The 16813-nt window shown below is 40.3% G+C and overlaps 2 protein-coding genes across 3 annotated transcripts; both read right to left on the bottom strand.

Annotated features, from left to right (window-relative positions):
- Nucleotides 1-998: 998 nt before the first annotated feature.
- On the bottom strand, nucleotides 999-4347 carry ctsbb (cathepsin Bb). The gene is made up of 10 exons (XM_039781178.1): nucleotides 4244-4347; nucleotides 3490-3616; nucleotides 3280-3365; nucleotides 3014-3128; nucleotides 2788-2903; nucleotides 2609-2694; nucleotides 2358-2501; nucleotides 2155-2271; nucleotides 1357-1485; nucleotides 999-1246 (listed from the first exon to the last, which is right to left on the bottom strand). Exons 2-10 carry the CDS (start codon nucleotides 3613-3615, stop codon nucleotides 1170-1172), a joined length of 996 nt encoding a protein of 331 aa, XP_039637112.1. The 5' UTR covers nucleotide 3616; nucleotides 4244-4347; the 3' UTR covers nucleotides 999-1169.
- A 378-nt stretch (nucleotides 4348-4725) lies between these two features.
- Nucleotides 4726-15971, bottom strand: fdft1 (farnesyl-diphosphate farnesyltransferase 1). 2 transcript variants are annotated; one of them, XM_039781177.1, is made up of 8 exons: nucleotides 15757-15971; nucleotides 12622-12719; nucleotides 9717-9900; nucleotides 9320-9448; nucleotides 7370-7561; nucleotides 6727-6903; nucleotides 6046-6198; nucleotides 4726-5960 (listed from the first exon to the last, which is right to left on the bottom strand). In XM_039781177.1, the coding sequence occupies exons 1-8, from the start codon at nucleotides 15853-15855 to the stop codon at nucleotides 5733-5735; spliced, it is 1260 nt and encodes a 419-aa protein (XP_039637111.1). In that variant the 5' UTR covers nucleotides 15856-15971; the 3' UTR covers nucleotides 4726-5732. The 2 variants fall into 2 exon arrangements, with proteins under 2 accessions (XP_039637111.1, XP_039637110.1); XM_039781176.1 differs by lacking the exon at nucleotides 15757-15971 and having other exon boundaries at nucleotides 12622-13253.
- Between the last annotated feature and the right edge of the window lie 842 nt (nucleotides 15972-16813).

Genomic DNA, 16813 nt, shown 5'->3' with positions numbered 1-16813 from the left:
TGGAAGTGGAACTGAAACGCATGCGCCGTTCTTCTTTTCTATTTAATATAATCGTATTAGGTGCATTACCGCCACCTTCTGCAGCATGAACCACTTGACAAGGTAATTAATTACGTGCTATTAACACATTTATGTATAACTGCCTCTGGGCCCCAGACCCGAATATTTAAGGTGATGTGTGTCAGTAAGTTTGTAGTAATTTGATTAATATCAAAATAATTTGGTAATATAGGCCTACATTAGTAGCTTACAACATTATTTGAAAATAATATGGTAAATGCCCTGATGTGGCTCTTGCACATCACACACATTAATAATCAAATGTGTGTTTAATTAAATTATTGCAAATTAACTGAGTTAAAGTACACCTGACCTGCAGGGTAATATTCCAGTTTAAGAATAGGCCTACTGTTTAGTTGCTGAGGCTCAGGGGAATGTTGGGACTCCAATTGGATGTAATTTATCATTATAACAAATAAATTAAATTGGTGGTATAAAGTAATTCTAAATTTCACTTGCAGGAGTTTAAGAAAAAACTAAATTGCAAGAAGAGCAAAATTGTGCTGAATTTGCACCTAACAATCTTCAATGGATTTTGTTATGGAAAATATTGTCACCATTGTGTTTCCTAGAGATGGAAGCAGAGTGAGAGCCCTTATATGAGCACCATGCAGTACCTTGCAAGAGGTGCCGCCTCAGGCTCTGTACATCCATGCTATGTAAGAATAAAAAATCCTTTATGATGAAGTTCACATCTGCCATGTTGAAACCATATAACACACAGGCAACAATAACACCTTAATATGATATGCAAAAGTATCTAAATTGAAGTTTTAGATGCAGTCTCCATTAATAAAAATCCCACGAGTTCTTTTTTTTTTAGATAACTTGTTTTTATTTAAGACCTTTAAATTCCCTAGCTGTATAGTTCATTGGATGGAAAAACTAGAGATAAACATAATGATTTATTTAGAACAATAACAACGCAAGTACGAAAGTTCTTGTTTCACCATGTTGTGCAATTTATTCCTTGATGATGAACTGAAATCTCTCTATATGTGAATGCCTTTAAATGCAATACTCAAGTCTTTTAGAAAATAAGGTCTTTATTTTAATATTTCCTGATTGACTTGATTTGACAATTTTTTTGCAGCCAGGACTCATTTAATCTAGTTGAGTGGAATTCCTGCAACCACCTCCGACTCAATACCACACTCATCATTTCCACGTTTGATCTTGAAGAAACCTGAAACGAGAAGACACAAAAATTCTTCACCATATAACTCACCATATTACCAAATTATGTGACATTGAAAGAATAGATGACCAAGAAACATGACCCTGGTTTTGTCATACCTTTATCTCCCCAATCACTGTTCCAGGAGTTTGCAGCCAGCCAGTAGGGCGTCCCATTCTCCTCTCCCCAGCCGAGGATCTTGATAGCATGACCTCCCAGCATCTCCCCTGTCATGTGCTGGTACACACCTACAGTATAGAGTAACAATGAGTGCAATAACACAGGGCTTAAAGGACAGCAACTGGTGATATTTCTGTAGAATAAACTACGCTTTTAGATTGGTGATGTGTTTAAGTAACTCTAGCATCTAAAATGGGAGAGTCAACCCACCAAAATCACTACATTTATATGTTTTATTAAAGTTACATACTATATATGTTTACCCTTTCTTACTTTTTGGGCTTGTGAAATACTGAATACGTTTATCTCATCAGACGTGTGCAAATCCCTCAAATGAAACAATGTGAGAAGGAAAAATCTCTCTTTGGTTGAACTGCTCACCACTCATGTCCACACTAATGCCTTAATATGTGACAAGGGGTCACATATTGCTTACGAGAAAAAAAGGTTGGGAACCACTATAGTAGGATTAACATTTGGAAGATGAATAAGCAAACATGGCATGATGATATTGTGTCTTTGACCAAATTTAAAATAGCCAAAAAGCAGGTTAAAGCAGGTTTCACGTTGATTTTTTATTCTGAGGTGTAGTGAAACTGCTTCAAATGTAGTAAATGACTTTGGTTAGTTTTCCTGTGTGTGCGCATGCTGCTGTGTGTAGAGGAGAGGTTTGTGTGCACACAGTATACAGTTTCAGAGTTGTAGTTAATGTGGCAACAAAGTAAAACCAGCCTCACCAGCCTTGTACAGCAGAAAATCTGCATATACAGAGAAAGCTGCCTCCACAGGCCCGTTCTTGTACAGCTCGGTCATGATCTGCTCCTGTTTGGACGGGACGCTGTATGTGTGTTTACCTGAAGAGGGAGACACAGGAAACAAAACGATGTATGACAGAAAAGCTACTGCCGGGGAAGAAAATACATTATTTTAGACTCTGTACCAAAGTGTTTGTCCTTCTGATAGGACGGTGAGTATCCATCAATGCACTGCTCCACACACTTAGGAGTCTCTCCTTCACCCTGACACGGAGGACGAGTCCCATTCACGTGATGCTCACAGGGAGCGATGCTGTAGGGTCGGCAGCCTGTCAAACACACCATTAATTTCAGCTCAGACTTTTAATGCTTCCTTTTAATGCTTCCTGAAAAGCTGTCAAAAACCCATCTCAGTTCACACTTAGGATATGCTTACCAACTTTGGAGCTATACAGGCCTCCTGTCACAAGTCCTTTCTTTGCCCAGAACTCCCAAGCAGCAGAGGGAAAACCACCAAAGCAGCTGCATCCACAGGAAAATAAAACCACAAGCGTTGTTGTTCAATGTCGTTTTGAAAGACCTAGAATACATTCATTTTGTTACATAAATACTCACCCCATGCCACATTCATCACAGCAGGACAGTAGGTCTTCAGCAGAGATCTCCAAAGAGATCTGACCACTGCTGTGGATACATAACCTGTCGGATATCGCCTCAGCTGCCCCAAAGGCCTGTGGGGAAAGAAAAAAAAACAACAACACTGGTTTAAGATAAGCTCTAAAATGCCCTTAAGTAATGTTTCAGTTTAACCACAGCTTGTCCTTTTGTTGGCATATCTTACCCAGCAGGACCCACAGGATCCCTGGTCCCTGATCTGTTGGATTGTGGGACACTTGGGCCACTGCTGGCGTGCGTCAAAGCTGTCCGGAAGCTTTATGCCTTCAGTACTGTGAACCCTTTAACAAGAGAGGACGGTCACTGAGCACTGCAGATAAGATGAACCTGCTGACTGTCACCTGTTTGGGCATGTGAGAGACTGCAACTGCACACACACACACACACACACACACACACAAATCCATGCCCACACATCCTCATTAAACTTACACCTCTGGCAGCTTGGGTCCATTCAGTATAGTCCCACACAGTCCCTTCACATAGCTGATATCAATGTTATGGAAGTTCTGCCCGGCCTGGAGAAAATATAGTGGAGTTAAAATGAGAGATTACAGAAATCACAGCATTCATGACCACAATCTGTGACAGCAGGTTTCCTCAGGTGGCCAGAAATGCAGGAAATACCCTGAGTTCACTCACCGTCCAGGTGGCGTTGGCCTTGTTAATACGGTCGACCATCTCTGAGGATGAGGCATGAGGGAGGTGAGGCCGCGCCCAGGTGACAGAGACAGTCACAAGTACACAAAAGAGAGCCAGTGGACGCATCCTGTAAAACAGATGACAGTCAGACTGCAACCAAATCACCTCGGCTGCAGTATGTCCATCACTACTCAGAAGGGGAATGTTGCTGTTTTATTAGACATTACAGCACAAGCATCACAAGACAAAGCCTGTATAATTTAGGTCACATCTGGTTATTTCTTCTCAAAATATGGAAATGATCTTACATTTCTGATATAGTGAATATAAATAAGAGTAAGAGAATTTGAAGTTGGACAGAGCTGGACCTGCAGAAGTACGCAACTAGAGAATGCAAAGTAGTTGCAGGTAATGTATTTATTTATTAGAATCTACCTCTGATCTTTTAAAAATTTAACAAAACTAATTTTGAAGAATTTATATTGAGTTTTATTGATACCATATTTTCCTAGGCAGTAAGTGATTATTAGTGGTAAAATCTGTTCAAGATCAAGTCACAGAATCAAGTGACTAACAACTTTTATTCATAAAAATATCTGAAAAGAATTGTTGCTAACCTGAATCAAGGCATGTATACACATTAAAAACTTTTTAACAATCAACTATGAACCTCAAGTATCATTAAAGATATTTATGCAAGTCATGACACAATAAAAGAAAAACAATTACCCAAATCTCAAGTCTTAACTTTTACCTGTAGTTGTGACAAACGACGTTCTGGACAATTCCTTTCTCTCACTGAATTAAACACCAGTCCTCTGACTTCTTACTGCCCTTTTTACAAGCAGCAACTTATGAAATCACGTCTATGTAACGAATGCATCGTCAGTAAACATCTCATGTGACGAACAAAGGTTGACAGGTGATCTTAAAATGATGACATGGCAACGATAAAGACAACATATTCAAACTTACCATTATTATTAACTTCATGAAAATCATTATTTTTGCTTCATAATTTGAATGTGAACTATGATTTTTACAAATGTACACATATATACAGTCTATATAACAAACACAAAGCGCAGCACAATATATGAACCTTGAAACTGTGCTGTAATATAAAAATAGAATTTTACTGGAATCTATAAAAATCATTCACTGACTTTAACCCTGCTGATCAACAGGCTGTAAACCGAAGCATGACTTGTGTTGCACGCACAATCATTCAGACAGTTTAGATTCTTACTCATCTTTATTTGTTCAATATGTACAAATCAAAATGTCACATTACATAGCAATGTTTGTAGCTCTCCTTTGGTTCTGTACAAGGTTACTCTGTGCTATAGCCTTCCTACTCACCAAAGCTGTGTTAAGGGCACTTAAGCTAGCGGTCTCCATATGCATTTCATTTTCAGATATCAAATGTACCGGAAATTACATTTGTTCTCCCTTATTCATTCAAACAGTCCATGTCCAAACTACCTTGGAAATGCTGTTCTTTTCATTTTCTCCTATAGAGATGAAACAGAAAGAACATCGACATAAAAGTGTTGAAATAAAGCTCTACGGTGAGTGGATGCTGTCCATATCACCTATGCTAACATACAGCACATTTACTATAAAGTGCACTGGAACAGTACTTTCATTTGTGTGAAAAGGAGTGTTTCCAGTGTAGAAACAAATCAAGTGGAATATGAAGATAGCTTTAAATTTGACATGGAAAATATGAAGACTAAGATTTGACACAAAAATTTAATGGAGTTTGGGGACTGTGTTCCCCAAAATCCTAAAATGGGTAGTATCATGTACTCTGCATTTCATCACTTTTGGGGAATACATTTTCTATCTTGAAATGTTCAAATATGCTGAATAAGTTCACGCAATTCAAAAGGGCCAACATGTTACCAAAAAAAAAAGAAAGAAAGAACACACAACCAAAATTAACATCAGACAAAACGCCCTAAATGGTTTTAATGTGCCATTTATGCTGGTGAGTATAACCACACAACACTGTGTGTAAATTATTTATCCAGATGCAGGATGGACTACTAGAAATCCCAATCAAACACAGACCAGCCTGCTATACCCCCTCCATGGTCTAAATATATCCATGGTCCTGTGATGGCCATAATAAACAGGGCAAAGTGGGAGGAAGTGTTTTAGATTCCAGCAGACCTCCAGAGTGGGCATAGGGGCTTTCTGAGTCTGTGGGCCCCGGGTAAGATGGAGGTGATATGGGTTCACGGTCCCTGCATGTCACCGGTGCCCTGTGCCTGTGCTGCAGTGGTGCTTAGGTACTGCCAGCTGAGAGCGGCGAGCAGCATGGCAGCAGACAGGTACATGGGCGACAGGTGGTGGGTCCTGGAGGCGAGGCTAGACTGTGAAAGGGTGGACTTCTCTCGGATTAGAGCCAGGATGTGCAGGGTCTTGTCCCGCGACGGGTCCGTGTGGGAGACCTTCTGTAAAATCTGCAGAGAGGAAGAGCAATATTGTTTGTGTTAAAGTGCAGCAATACGGTGGAAGTAGGAGAGCAAAACAAGACAACACACCCACCTCCTGGCTGTACTGGGCGATGATGGTCTGCACAGCACTCATGTTGGTGGCTTCCATCATGAGTGTGACTGCCTGTCCCTTTCTGATCTTCACCACTTTCTGGAACACCATGGGGTTGTTGTAGCATGTCGACAGCGTAGCTATTGCCATCACCTGGAAGGGGAAGAATTTAGCATATAGTCAAGTGGAAGAACTGAAAGAAATGTCTTGACAAAAATTGTCTGAAAAGTCTCTGTCAGGCCTTTCTGAACATTTAACTGAAAATCTGTGCTGTTCAAATATCATGTCACACAGCAGACTGATCTCATGAAATGGCCTATGTATGACACGCCAATTCATATGCCATTATTGGCGTGTTATCAAGACGCATACTCGCTTTTTGGCGTAGGGAGGTTGGTCGGGGCGGAGGATGGGTAAAACACAGGACTTTCACCCAGGAGAGCAGAATCGTGTCCCGCGTGTCACGCTTTCTTCACGCAATAACACGCCAAATGGCGTGTATGTTTACGTCCACTGTATGCGGCGTAGACATACATGCGAAAAGCTCAAAATGCGTACAGATAACACGCCACTTGGCTTAAGAAAGTGGGCGTATGTTTACGCAAAGTCATGATGTCATGTTTCACACAAATCCAATTAAATCACTACTGGAAGGCAGATAAGTAATGAATCTGTGTCTACCTGTGGAATGGCACAGAAATTGAAGACGCTCTGGTTGCGCAGGCGGGACAGGTAGGCAATAACATCCGGGACGTGTCGCAGAGCATCAGTGACCAGCAGGTTGAGACAGGAGAGAGCCGACTCCAGCTTCTCTGGCTGGGCCAAGTCCTCCAGACGACCTGCAAACTGACTCCAAGCCTGCACAGGGACACAAAATATTAACACATTCCATATGGTACGGTTTTATTTTTTATTCAATAGTCAGCAGATCAGCAGGAGTCCTGTTGGTTTTTCTTTTACTCTCCCTCTGCTTTTTTGTTTTCTTAAGAGACACAATCAACGCATGACATATGTGGCACAACTCTCCATGCTGCAATCTTTTAATATCAGTCTCAAAAAGGGTGTGACAAAATCTATAAATTCTGCTGATAAAAGGTGAGGAAATATTTCAATTTGAGTGAGTTCACCCCTAATGCATAAACACACACACAATGAACAAAAAGGTGCACCAGAGGTTATATTAACATACATTTCACAATGCAAATAAAAAACACAGAAAAGTATTCTAGAGCATTTTTGTTTACTACCATACTGCACACAGTGGGGCGCAGGTCGACACACAAGACAAACACACTCATACCACGGCAAAGGGACGCGTTCTTACCTCTTGTGGCCAGAAGACACGTCCCTCTTGTGTGTCCTCTAGATAGTCTCGGATGATGTTAGTCTTCTGGAGGAACAGGCCCATGGAGTTGGCCAGCTCAGTGTCGCGCCCCACCTCGGGGTCCTCCAGCTGGGATGCAGAGAACAGCTGAGACAGACCGATACCGACCAGACCGGCCACGTAGTGACAATACTGCGGGATAAAACAAAACAAGACAACATGGCATCAACTGTTAGTGTCACAGCATGACATGTTCTGTATGGCAAAAATACTGGCTTATGATTGAACACACACAGTGACTGTACTATCCAACATGTATACAATGTTCAAAGAGTCATAGGCTTTGGAGGAAGTTATACGTAGTGTGTTGTAAAGTAAGACTGGATCAAAATTAAGCTACCAGAATGACTAAATATACATTAAAGACAGAATGAGGCCAGAGGCCCGTTCCAGAAAGCAGATTTAGTGAAAACTCTGAGTTTGTTAACCCTGAGATAAGGGAAACTCTGGGTTTTCCGTTCCAGAAAGAGAGGTAACTTAACCTCGGAGTCAGTTACTATGGTAACTGAGTCTGTGAACCTAACCTGGTCGGGAGCAGGTTTTCTTCAAGAAACCTCGAGTTTCTCTCAGTCTCCTCCCTCTGAGAGGGAGAAGAAACTCATTTCCTCATTCATTCATTCAGTCTGTATCAGGCGCATTTTAATGCAGTTTTATCTGCATGAATATATTGGTTTATATTAGGCATATTATAAAACGTTTTTTTTCTCAAACATGTCACGTCCTTTTGTCGACGATCCCATTGATGAAAAAGCTGTATTAATTCACAGAGTTTACGTTGGTATTGAGTCATGACTATAGATGTATTTTCATTTCCACATAACCTATTTTTATCACAGTCCATCAGATATGTAGATACCTTATCCGTCCTCATATCACTAACATCAACCATCGTGGACAGGCTTTAACATCCCAGCAGATTCTTTGTATCGCATTACGTTTTTTGCAAACAGCAGTTTTCTTTATAACAGTGTAGCGGATCATAGCCTACTGTAATAGTAAAGCCACTGTATGCAGAGGAATCAGAAAAGTGTGACTCGCTCTGAAACGTTTTTTAAACGTTTTTGTAGTGTTCCCTGGACAGTAGAGCCATTAAAAAGAAATACATCATTATACATTATAGTTCTGTTAATGATATGGTGCTGCAGCCTCAGAATGGGATTAGTATAGTTTACTTTTTCGCCCGCAGGATTGCACCTAAATGAAATTATAGGTGTAATACAATTCCAGTTTTCACCAGTAATATTATAAGTTAACTGTGATTAAATATAAAATTAATACACTGTGAATGCGTACGCATTGACTCGAGCAGCAATTTTCTCCCACACCAATTCTCTCTCTTTTGCAGCAGCAGCCGCTGTCTTGCTTTTTTAACGAAATGCATGTTCAAACTCGCTGTTTGTGCGCATGAGTATTTCCGCCGACCCGTTTGTTTGTGGTTGTTACCATGGTGAATCGTAGAATCATGGCTCCATTCATACTGCCTTTTGTGCACGCGCGTAACCCTGAGCGAACATACTCCGAGTTGATTGAACCTACTCATATCAGCTGTTCTGGAACCGAAAACTCTGAGTTTCGCAACTCGGGGTAAATCAACTCAGGGTTAGACTCAGAGTTTGTTAAACCTCCTACCTGGAACGGACCCCTGCAGAGATACACTTCAATAATAACATATTCCGCCAAAAACATCTAAGACAAAACGAAAAGTGTCTGCTCTAATCTGCCAGTTTACTCATCTCTAATGTTATGGCCAGTTCAGGGTGCCTGAAACTGTGTTGTTAAGTCATGTTTTTCTTATTGCGATTTAAAGACATGCTCCTGTTACACTCCTGTTATATGTCTAACATTTTCACTGTTATCTTGACATAATAGTAACACAAAGTTAACATTTACCAGGTCCCACTCCTTCATGGATCCCACTTTCTTTTCCAAGAAGTCGGCCATTCCGGCTCCCATACGGTGGCAGATGTCTGAGATGACATCTCTGTATTGCTGAGCAAGGTTTCTGAATTCCAGTGATATCTGGATTGTAAGTACACATAAAGATTATAGTTACTGATTGTATTCATAACGGTCTTTAATCTGACTGACAAAGACTTTTATATCACATACCATCATAGATATTAGACAACCAACTTACAAACTAAACCCTGTCATCACCCGTTATTGTGTAAAAACTAGAAAAAGAATCGGACCGCTGCCATTCTGTCTGTAATTCTATCTTTAAAAAGAACCTACATCAGTGAAGCCTGGAGAGCCCTTCTATGTACCACCATGCAGTGCTACTGACCGTGGGGAAATCCGACAGAACCTGTCGGTCTTTCTCCTGGCTCTCGGTGAAGCACCACCCATCCTGGTACAGGTAGGTGTGGAAATCATTCAGCATGGGAACCTTCTTGTCCAGAGGGATAGTCATGTCGTCCTCGACGGTGTCCAGCGCTCGCAGCACCAGGTAGAAAATACAAACTGCATGCCTGGATCAGAAAGACATGTGACCTCTTTTAAAAAAAAAAAAAAAATACTGGAAAATCTTCCGTTTGAGTGTGTTTTATACATGCTGACTGAAAAACTGCCTTGTCATTGATTCAAAAATATATGTAGAGGATTCCCTTTGACCAAGGATATATAAAGTCCACACGCACACACTAAAGATGTGAATATACAAACTGCCATCTCTTTACTGACTGTTATGACCTGAGGTGATTGTAACTTTTAGACACCCAGCAGCAGGAGCAGACACCCCTGTCTGTTTTATTAGCAGTTTCCTTCTGAATTCCTGCTTCAGGTCATCGCAGGTTACCAGGAGAATCGGGCCACATACACTCACCGGTTACTGGTGGTTTAATGTTACTTTTACTAATAGACACATGATATCCGCTTCGGCAGGGCTGCATTAAAAGCTTTTTTTTCCCAACACTGTACCTGGTTATTATTAATTATTCATGAATGAACATTAAATAAATAAGCTACAATGTTGATGTAATGTATGTTGAAGTAATTTTTCAAGCAAAAATCCCAAACACGTGTTAGTTCCAGTGTCTCCAGTGCGAGGATTGGATGCTTTTGTCTGTTCCATATCACTATAAAATCAGTAACTGTTGGTTGGATAAAAGAATGTATTTCAGAACCAGAATCAGCTTTATTGGCCAGGTTTGCATAGACAAACAAGGAATTTGACTCTGGCTAATCTTTGCTCTCAAGTACAATGCTCACTTAACCTATAAAGAATAAAAAACAGAAATGAAAGTAAGAACTATTAAAAAATATATATATTGTTAAGTATACTGTGTGACACTGCACTAGAATTTAAATATAATTATAATTATTAAATATTTAAAATATACAGTAGCAATTGAAGAGAGGGAAGGAATGGTGCAATATCAAGAAGATATCATCTTCAGGTTATAGGAAATAATGGACATTTAACACTTTTCAGACATTTGATAGACGAAACAATTAACCAAGTGATCATAAAAAAAAAAAAATCTATAGATTAAACGTTAATGAGTTAGTTGCAGCCCTAAGTGACATGTTTTACTGTATAATGTGCTTGATTATACTGTATCTTAATAATCTTCAGATATGTACTTTCCTTGGTACAGTAATCAACAGAATAATGTTTTCACCAGTGTTAGGTAAACAAACAGTGTCACTTCTGATGTGCATTTGAATTGTTTGGCCATGAACTGCAGGACATTTTGGTTGCTGCCTGTTGTTGAATTAGTTAGCTACTGATAAGAAATCTTATGCAATAGGCCTATATGTCTAGAAATTCTGGGTGCCTGACACAAACACCTGATATGCATAAAAACTATCTTCTGTCAGACATAATTGCAACTCCACAGGTCACACTAGCATTTGTTTTCTGGAGTAATAAGACAAATGTATGAGGTAAATAAGGTGCAAAACGTGAGAGCTTGTAGAATACAAAAAAAATCTGAACTTGTTTGTTAAAATTTGCACTTGTAAAACAAAAATTTGCACTTGTAGAAATTATTCACACACGTGACCTGAATTTGAAGTCACAAAAAGAAAAAAAACACAAGAGCTTGTAAAACAAATCTGAACTTGTAAATTGAAATTTGCACTTGTAGAAAATATTCACACACCTGTATTCTGAATGTGAAGTCGCAGAAAAAATATTCACAAATGTGTCGATTGATATTTGCATGAACACAATAACAGCTGCAAACTTGTAATGCAACATTTACTCGCCTGGTGGAATAGCAAGCTAGCGTTAGCTAACCAACCAGCCTGCTTCTAAATAAATACCTTTTAATTATCTTAACACTTTTTAACAGTCAAACTGAAACACTGGCGGTGAGCTCCAGGTCCTGCAGCCGCAGACGGACCGTCACCAGTGGGGATCGGCCAGCGCAGCAGCATTGCTATTGCCAGAAAGCTCCGCTGCCGACCTTGACCTGCAGTCGGAGCTCCAGCGGGACACAGAGAGCCCCACACCCGGTAGCAGCGGCACATCCCCCCTGGAACTCACCGCCAGTGTTGGTGGAATAGCAAGCTAGCGTTAGCTAACTAACCAACCCGCCCGCTTCTAAATAAATACCTTTGAGTTGTGGTTGTGATGGAAAATGAACCGGAGTATTAAAAAAAAAAAAAAAAGTACACGAGTAAATGTTGCATTACAAGTTTGCAGCTGTCATTGTGTTCATACAAATATCAATCTACACATTTTTTCTGCGACTTCACATTCAGAATACAGGTGTGTGAATATTTTCTACAAGTGCAAATTTCAATTTACAAGTTCAGATTTTTTTTTTTACAACCTCTCCTGTTTTTGTTGTTGACTTCAAATCACAGATCATTTTTTACAAATTTTATATACAATCTACTTTTGTTTTACAAGTGCAAATTTTAACATACACGTTCAGAATTTTTGTTCTGCAAGTTCTCACATCGTATTCTACAAGCTCTCACGTTTTGCACCTTATTTACCTTCATACAAATGCACCAGAGAACATAATGGATCCAAATACAAGTAGGCCTCAACTGCTAGTAGTTTCAACGTTGTTTTTCAATGTATCTTTTCTTTTGCACATTATGCACATGTTTCACACAGAGTAGTACTGGTGATGCAGAAAAGGGAAGTACCCCAGCCAACGCCCCTGGTTCTGCACTTTAGGAAAGAAAACGCAGACACACGCCTCCTCACCTGGAGCCAGCTTTTATTTACTCACCTTAACTCCCCGTCCAGCGCTTGTATCACAGCTGCAAAACTCCGGCTGGTTTGGTTCAGGTACAGATAGCAGGTCCGCAGACTCAAACTCATGGACTCCTGGCAAAAGAGACAGAAGAACGTCGTGTGTCGGTAAAAGCCTGCGGGTCTAAGGACGCTGGAGGGACGGGCAGCCTCCTGCAGGCCCCGCTCCCCCAGCCTCCAGCTCGGTAGGAGGGACCGAGGAGCGGTCCCGCAGCCCCGCGGCGTTACCGAGAGAGAGCGCTTGAACACGGACAGAGAGACTGGACACTTGCAGCATACTCCGGCCATACAAACAACGACCGAGACTCTACAAAACGACTCTGTCCATGTCGACGCCACGGCTGGTGGGGAAAATTTGAAACATGTAGAGGACACGCGAGTTGAGGGGTCGAATACGGTGAAAAACGTTTAGGTGGACGCCTGGGAGAGCTAAATCAAGCCCTCCACTGGACTGGATTTAGAACAGTCTAACCCTTCACTGTGTATGGGAGCAGGGTCTGTGCACAGCGTTTGTAGATCTGTTGTTATTATGATTACTCCGCTCCTCCCACTCTAAAAGCTGTAGGCCACGTTTTATAATCTGTTAAAATAAATGTGTCTGCTGCTAAACCCAAGATACAGTTCTGTCAGAACAGAAACAGAACATTATAGGCTATTGTTTTGAATGTAAAACACATAGGCCTAAAATAGTAGCCTTATAGCCTATAGTGGTTGTATCTGCGTAGGCTATGTAATGACCTAATGTTGCCTCTTGGTGATCATCATCATGAGCAGGGATAATTTTGATTTCAGTCACCTGTGACTGCGTGCAAAAAAACCCTGCTAGGCTATATACACTTTCATCTTTTTTTTAACGACTAATATAGAACAATAAAATCTCATCAACACGGTCCAAAAGCAGTACCCTGCATGCTTGGATAACTGAGTGCCTCCAATGTTAACTTTGCCTACTGAAAATGGGTGGACATCGGCGGTAAGGAATCTTTTGTATCCAACCGCTTTAAACTTCTCCACAACAGTATCTCGGACCTGCCTGGTGTGTTCCTTGTTCTTCATGATGCTTCTCGCGCTTACACGGACCTCTGAGACTATCACAGAGCAGGTGCATTTATACGGAGACTTGATTACACACAGCTGGATTCTATTTATCATCATTAGTCATTTAGGTCAACATTGATCATTCAGAGATCCTCACTGAACTCTGAGAGAGTTTGCTGCACTGAAAGTAAAGGGGCTGAATAATTTTGCACCACTTTTCAGTTTTATTTGTTAAAAAAGTTTGAAATAGCCAATGAATTTGGTTCCACTTCATAATTGGGACCCACTTGTTGTTGATTCTTCACAAAAATTACAGTTTTATATCTTTATGTTTGAGGCCGAAATGTGGCAAAAGGTCGAAACGTTCAAGGGGCGAATACTTTCGCAAGGCACTGTATCTAGATTACAATGTTGATGACTCTGGATGTGTTTGGTTCTTCAAAGCTGGTTTAAAATCCTTCTGGGACTGCAACAAGTCCTTAGGCCCAAACCTGCAGAAGTGCAGGAATATTGACCGTCCTAGGTCTCATTTTGCTTTTACTTGTGTGATTTCTTTTTTAATACATGTATATTTAATGAGCATTGTTGGAGGGAGCCGGGGATTCAAGATTTGTATTGCCAACAGCTGCTTCTTGTAATTGCTGTGCACATGACAATAGCCTACCTACATAACTTGAAACTCATAGTTAGCTGGATCATGGCCAAAATGTTTTACAGTGAACCCCATAGGCCTATATAATTTAAGATGAGAGCATGCAGGTTATTGTAAAATCACTATGATCTATTTTAGCTGGATGAGAATTAACATGATTATTTTAGCCTGATAACAACATGTAACCCCAAATTAGTTAGTTAGTTAGTTAGTTATTTGAAGAACAGGGCCCAGATGTGAATCAATCTGTTTGGGGAAGTTTGCTGCAAAGGATAAACACGGATACTGTGTATGTTGTTGTGGGAGACAGTGGGAAGGACAGTAGGATGTATGTGTACATAGTAAAATCTGCGACCTGTCAGATTCTGTGATGCTAGAGGGTTAACAGTGGACACATATTGATGCTTTGACCAAATATTAACAGGTTAAGTGTTCTATCACTTTAATCAAAATGTGTCACTCACTATATTCAAATATTATGGGGTCAACTTTTGCAATAGCTGAGAGTCCAACTGAATTGCCAGTGGTTAGAGGTTTGGAATCCGGCTACTTTTGCATGACAATTTTGGCCCATATTCTTGATCATGTGACAAAATCTGACCAGGTCACAGAAAAATAAAAATACATCTAATGTTAGTAAGTAAATGTGCAGCTGGGTTGGGCTTTGGCACTGTGGTAATGTAGTAGCACCTATAGCCTAGTCAGTCTGACTTAATCTGAATATAGAAATCATTTTCTCTACAGGACAGTGTGAGTTTGTTTTGAAGAGCTCCCATACTCTCAAAGAAAAATGAGGAAGATCTGGTATCCAACACTATCCTGCAAAACTATTGATTAACTACATATGATTAGATTCACTTCACAATGCATGGATGCATGTGTTAACCTTTTGTTTGGGTCATTTAATAATGCTGCCAACCAAAATTAAGGCATTATAAAGACTCACTGGTCGAAGTACACCTCTCTCTTTCTCTCCGGTTCCCAATGGTGTTACAACATTGGAATTAACCGTCAAAACATGCGCACAGCACCTCTCCCTGCTGTTTAACCTTCCAAGCTTATTATGTAACGTAAATCCCAAGTCAATGGGCATATCGCCCTGTCTGCCCAACACAGGAGTGAGAGATCTCATTAGTCCAACTAACTGACTGTGTTTTCATCGGCTCATGAATGAGTAAACCACAGCACCATAGGCTGTAACCAGGTCAATCCATTACAATGCAGGCTACTTGTTGGCCTATATGGGTTTCCGTATTGCTACAGAATAGCCGGTTCGTGCTAAAAGAGGAACATTATGTGCTGCTTGATCCGAAAGGCAGATCTGTAAAGGCAACCATGCATCCAACCCGCATGTTTCTGCTGTCTTTATATTCAAATCACAAGTTTATTCTTAGTGTATTTTCAAAAAGAGAGTTTACTCACATAATCCAATTTTGGCATGACGGTTTTGCATCCCCCCATTTTAAACTTAAATAGGTTGAATATCTCTTCTGGGTGGCCCAGTGACTTAAGAATGTCCATGTTGCTTTAGATGTTCAGCTGTAACTCGACGAATTGATGTGTAAACCTGGAGAGATGTTCCCCATCAAAGCGAGATACAGCTGCAGCAGCACCGGGAAGAGAATGCGGCTTTCAGTCACAAGTGTCGTCAGATCGACTGACACCTCCGATTGGTTGGCGAGTCATGGGCATAGGGCTCAGTGTCCAATGAGCGACCAGAGCGTCTGGTGTGATGCCCCGCCTCAGCGAACTGTCAGTGGAGCGCGGCTTCTGATTGGTCCTTTATTTATCCTGAAGGGAAACATTGAAATCGTATAATCCTGGGACTGATACCAGTTGGTTGTGCTCGTAGTGTGTTCACACACTGCGTGTTATTTATCATCTCGAAAAATAGGGAATTTAATTAATCTTTAAGCTTTATCTGTTTTTAAATAATTTGTCTATTAATACTATGAATAGAAAACCTTTTTATATGTAGGATGTTTAGCCTTTTATACATTTTGGTTTGACTGTGAGGCAATGTGTACTTTTGTTTTTTAAAAGCTATACACAAACAAAAAAGGTAGCTACTAAATACAATATACTTTAACAAAAATGGCAAATATGTATTTAAACAAAATAGTCACAAATAAAGTGAGGAGCCTAGGAAGTTGTACTAAAAAGTTAAATACAACAGGATGTATGAATTGCCTGTAAATAAAAATGAGTTAAAATAAGGCCTCACTAAGTGTCTTAGCTCCTGCTATAAAGTAAAGCCTGGTGAGTCAAGCTTAGCTGCCTCATTGCCAAGTAGCATCAACAAGTCAGTAGAGGACATCCAAGCATGGCAAGCATATACCCAGACCTTACATCTCTTTATCTCTCTCTCTTACTTCCAGTTTCACACACAAATGCACACATTTGCAGACATCAATAAAAATCTTTCGATTTAAAATATTGACAAATTGAATTTTACAGTAATACAGTTTGTAGCAATGGG

The sequence above is a fragment of the Perca fluviatilis genome, chromosome 18, assembly GCF_010015445.1.
Source record: "Perca fluviatilis chromosome 18, GENO_Pfluv_1.0, whole genome shotgun sequence".
Lineage (NCBI taxonomy): Eukaryota > Metazoa > Chordata > Actinopteri > Perciformes > Percidae > Perca > Perca fluviatilis.
The sequence above is the reverse complement of the archived record's forward strand: the minus strand, read 5'-3'. Positions and strand labels throughout refer to the sequence as shown.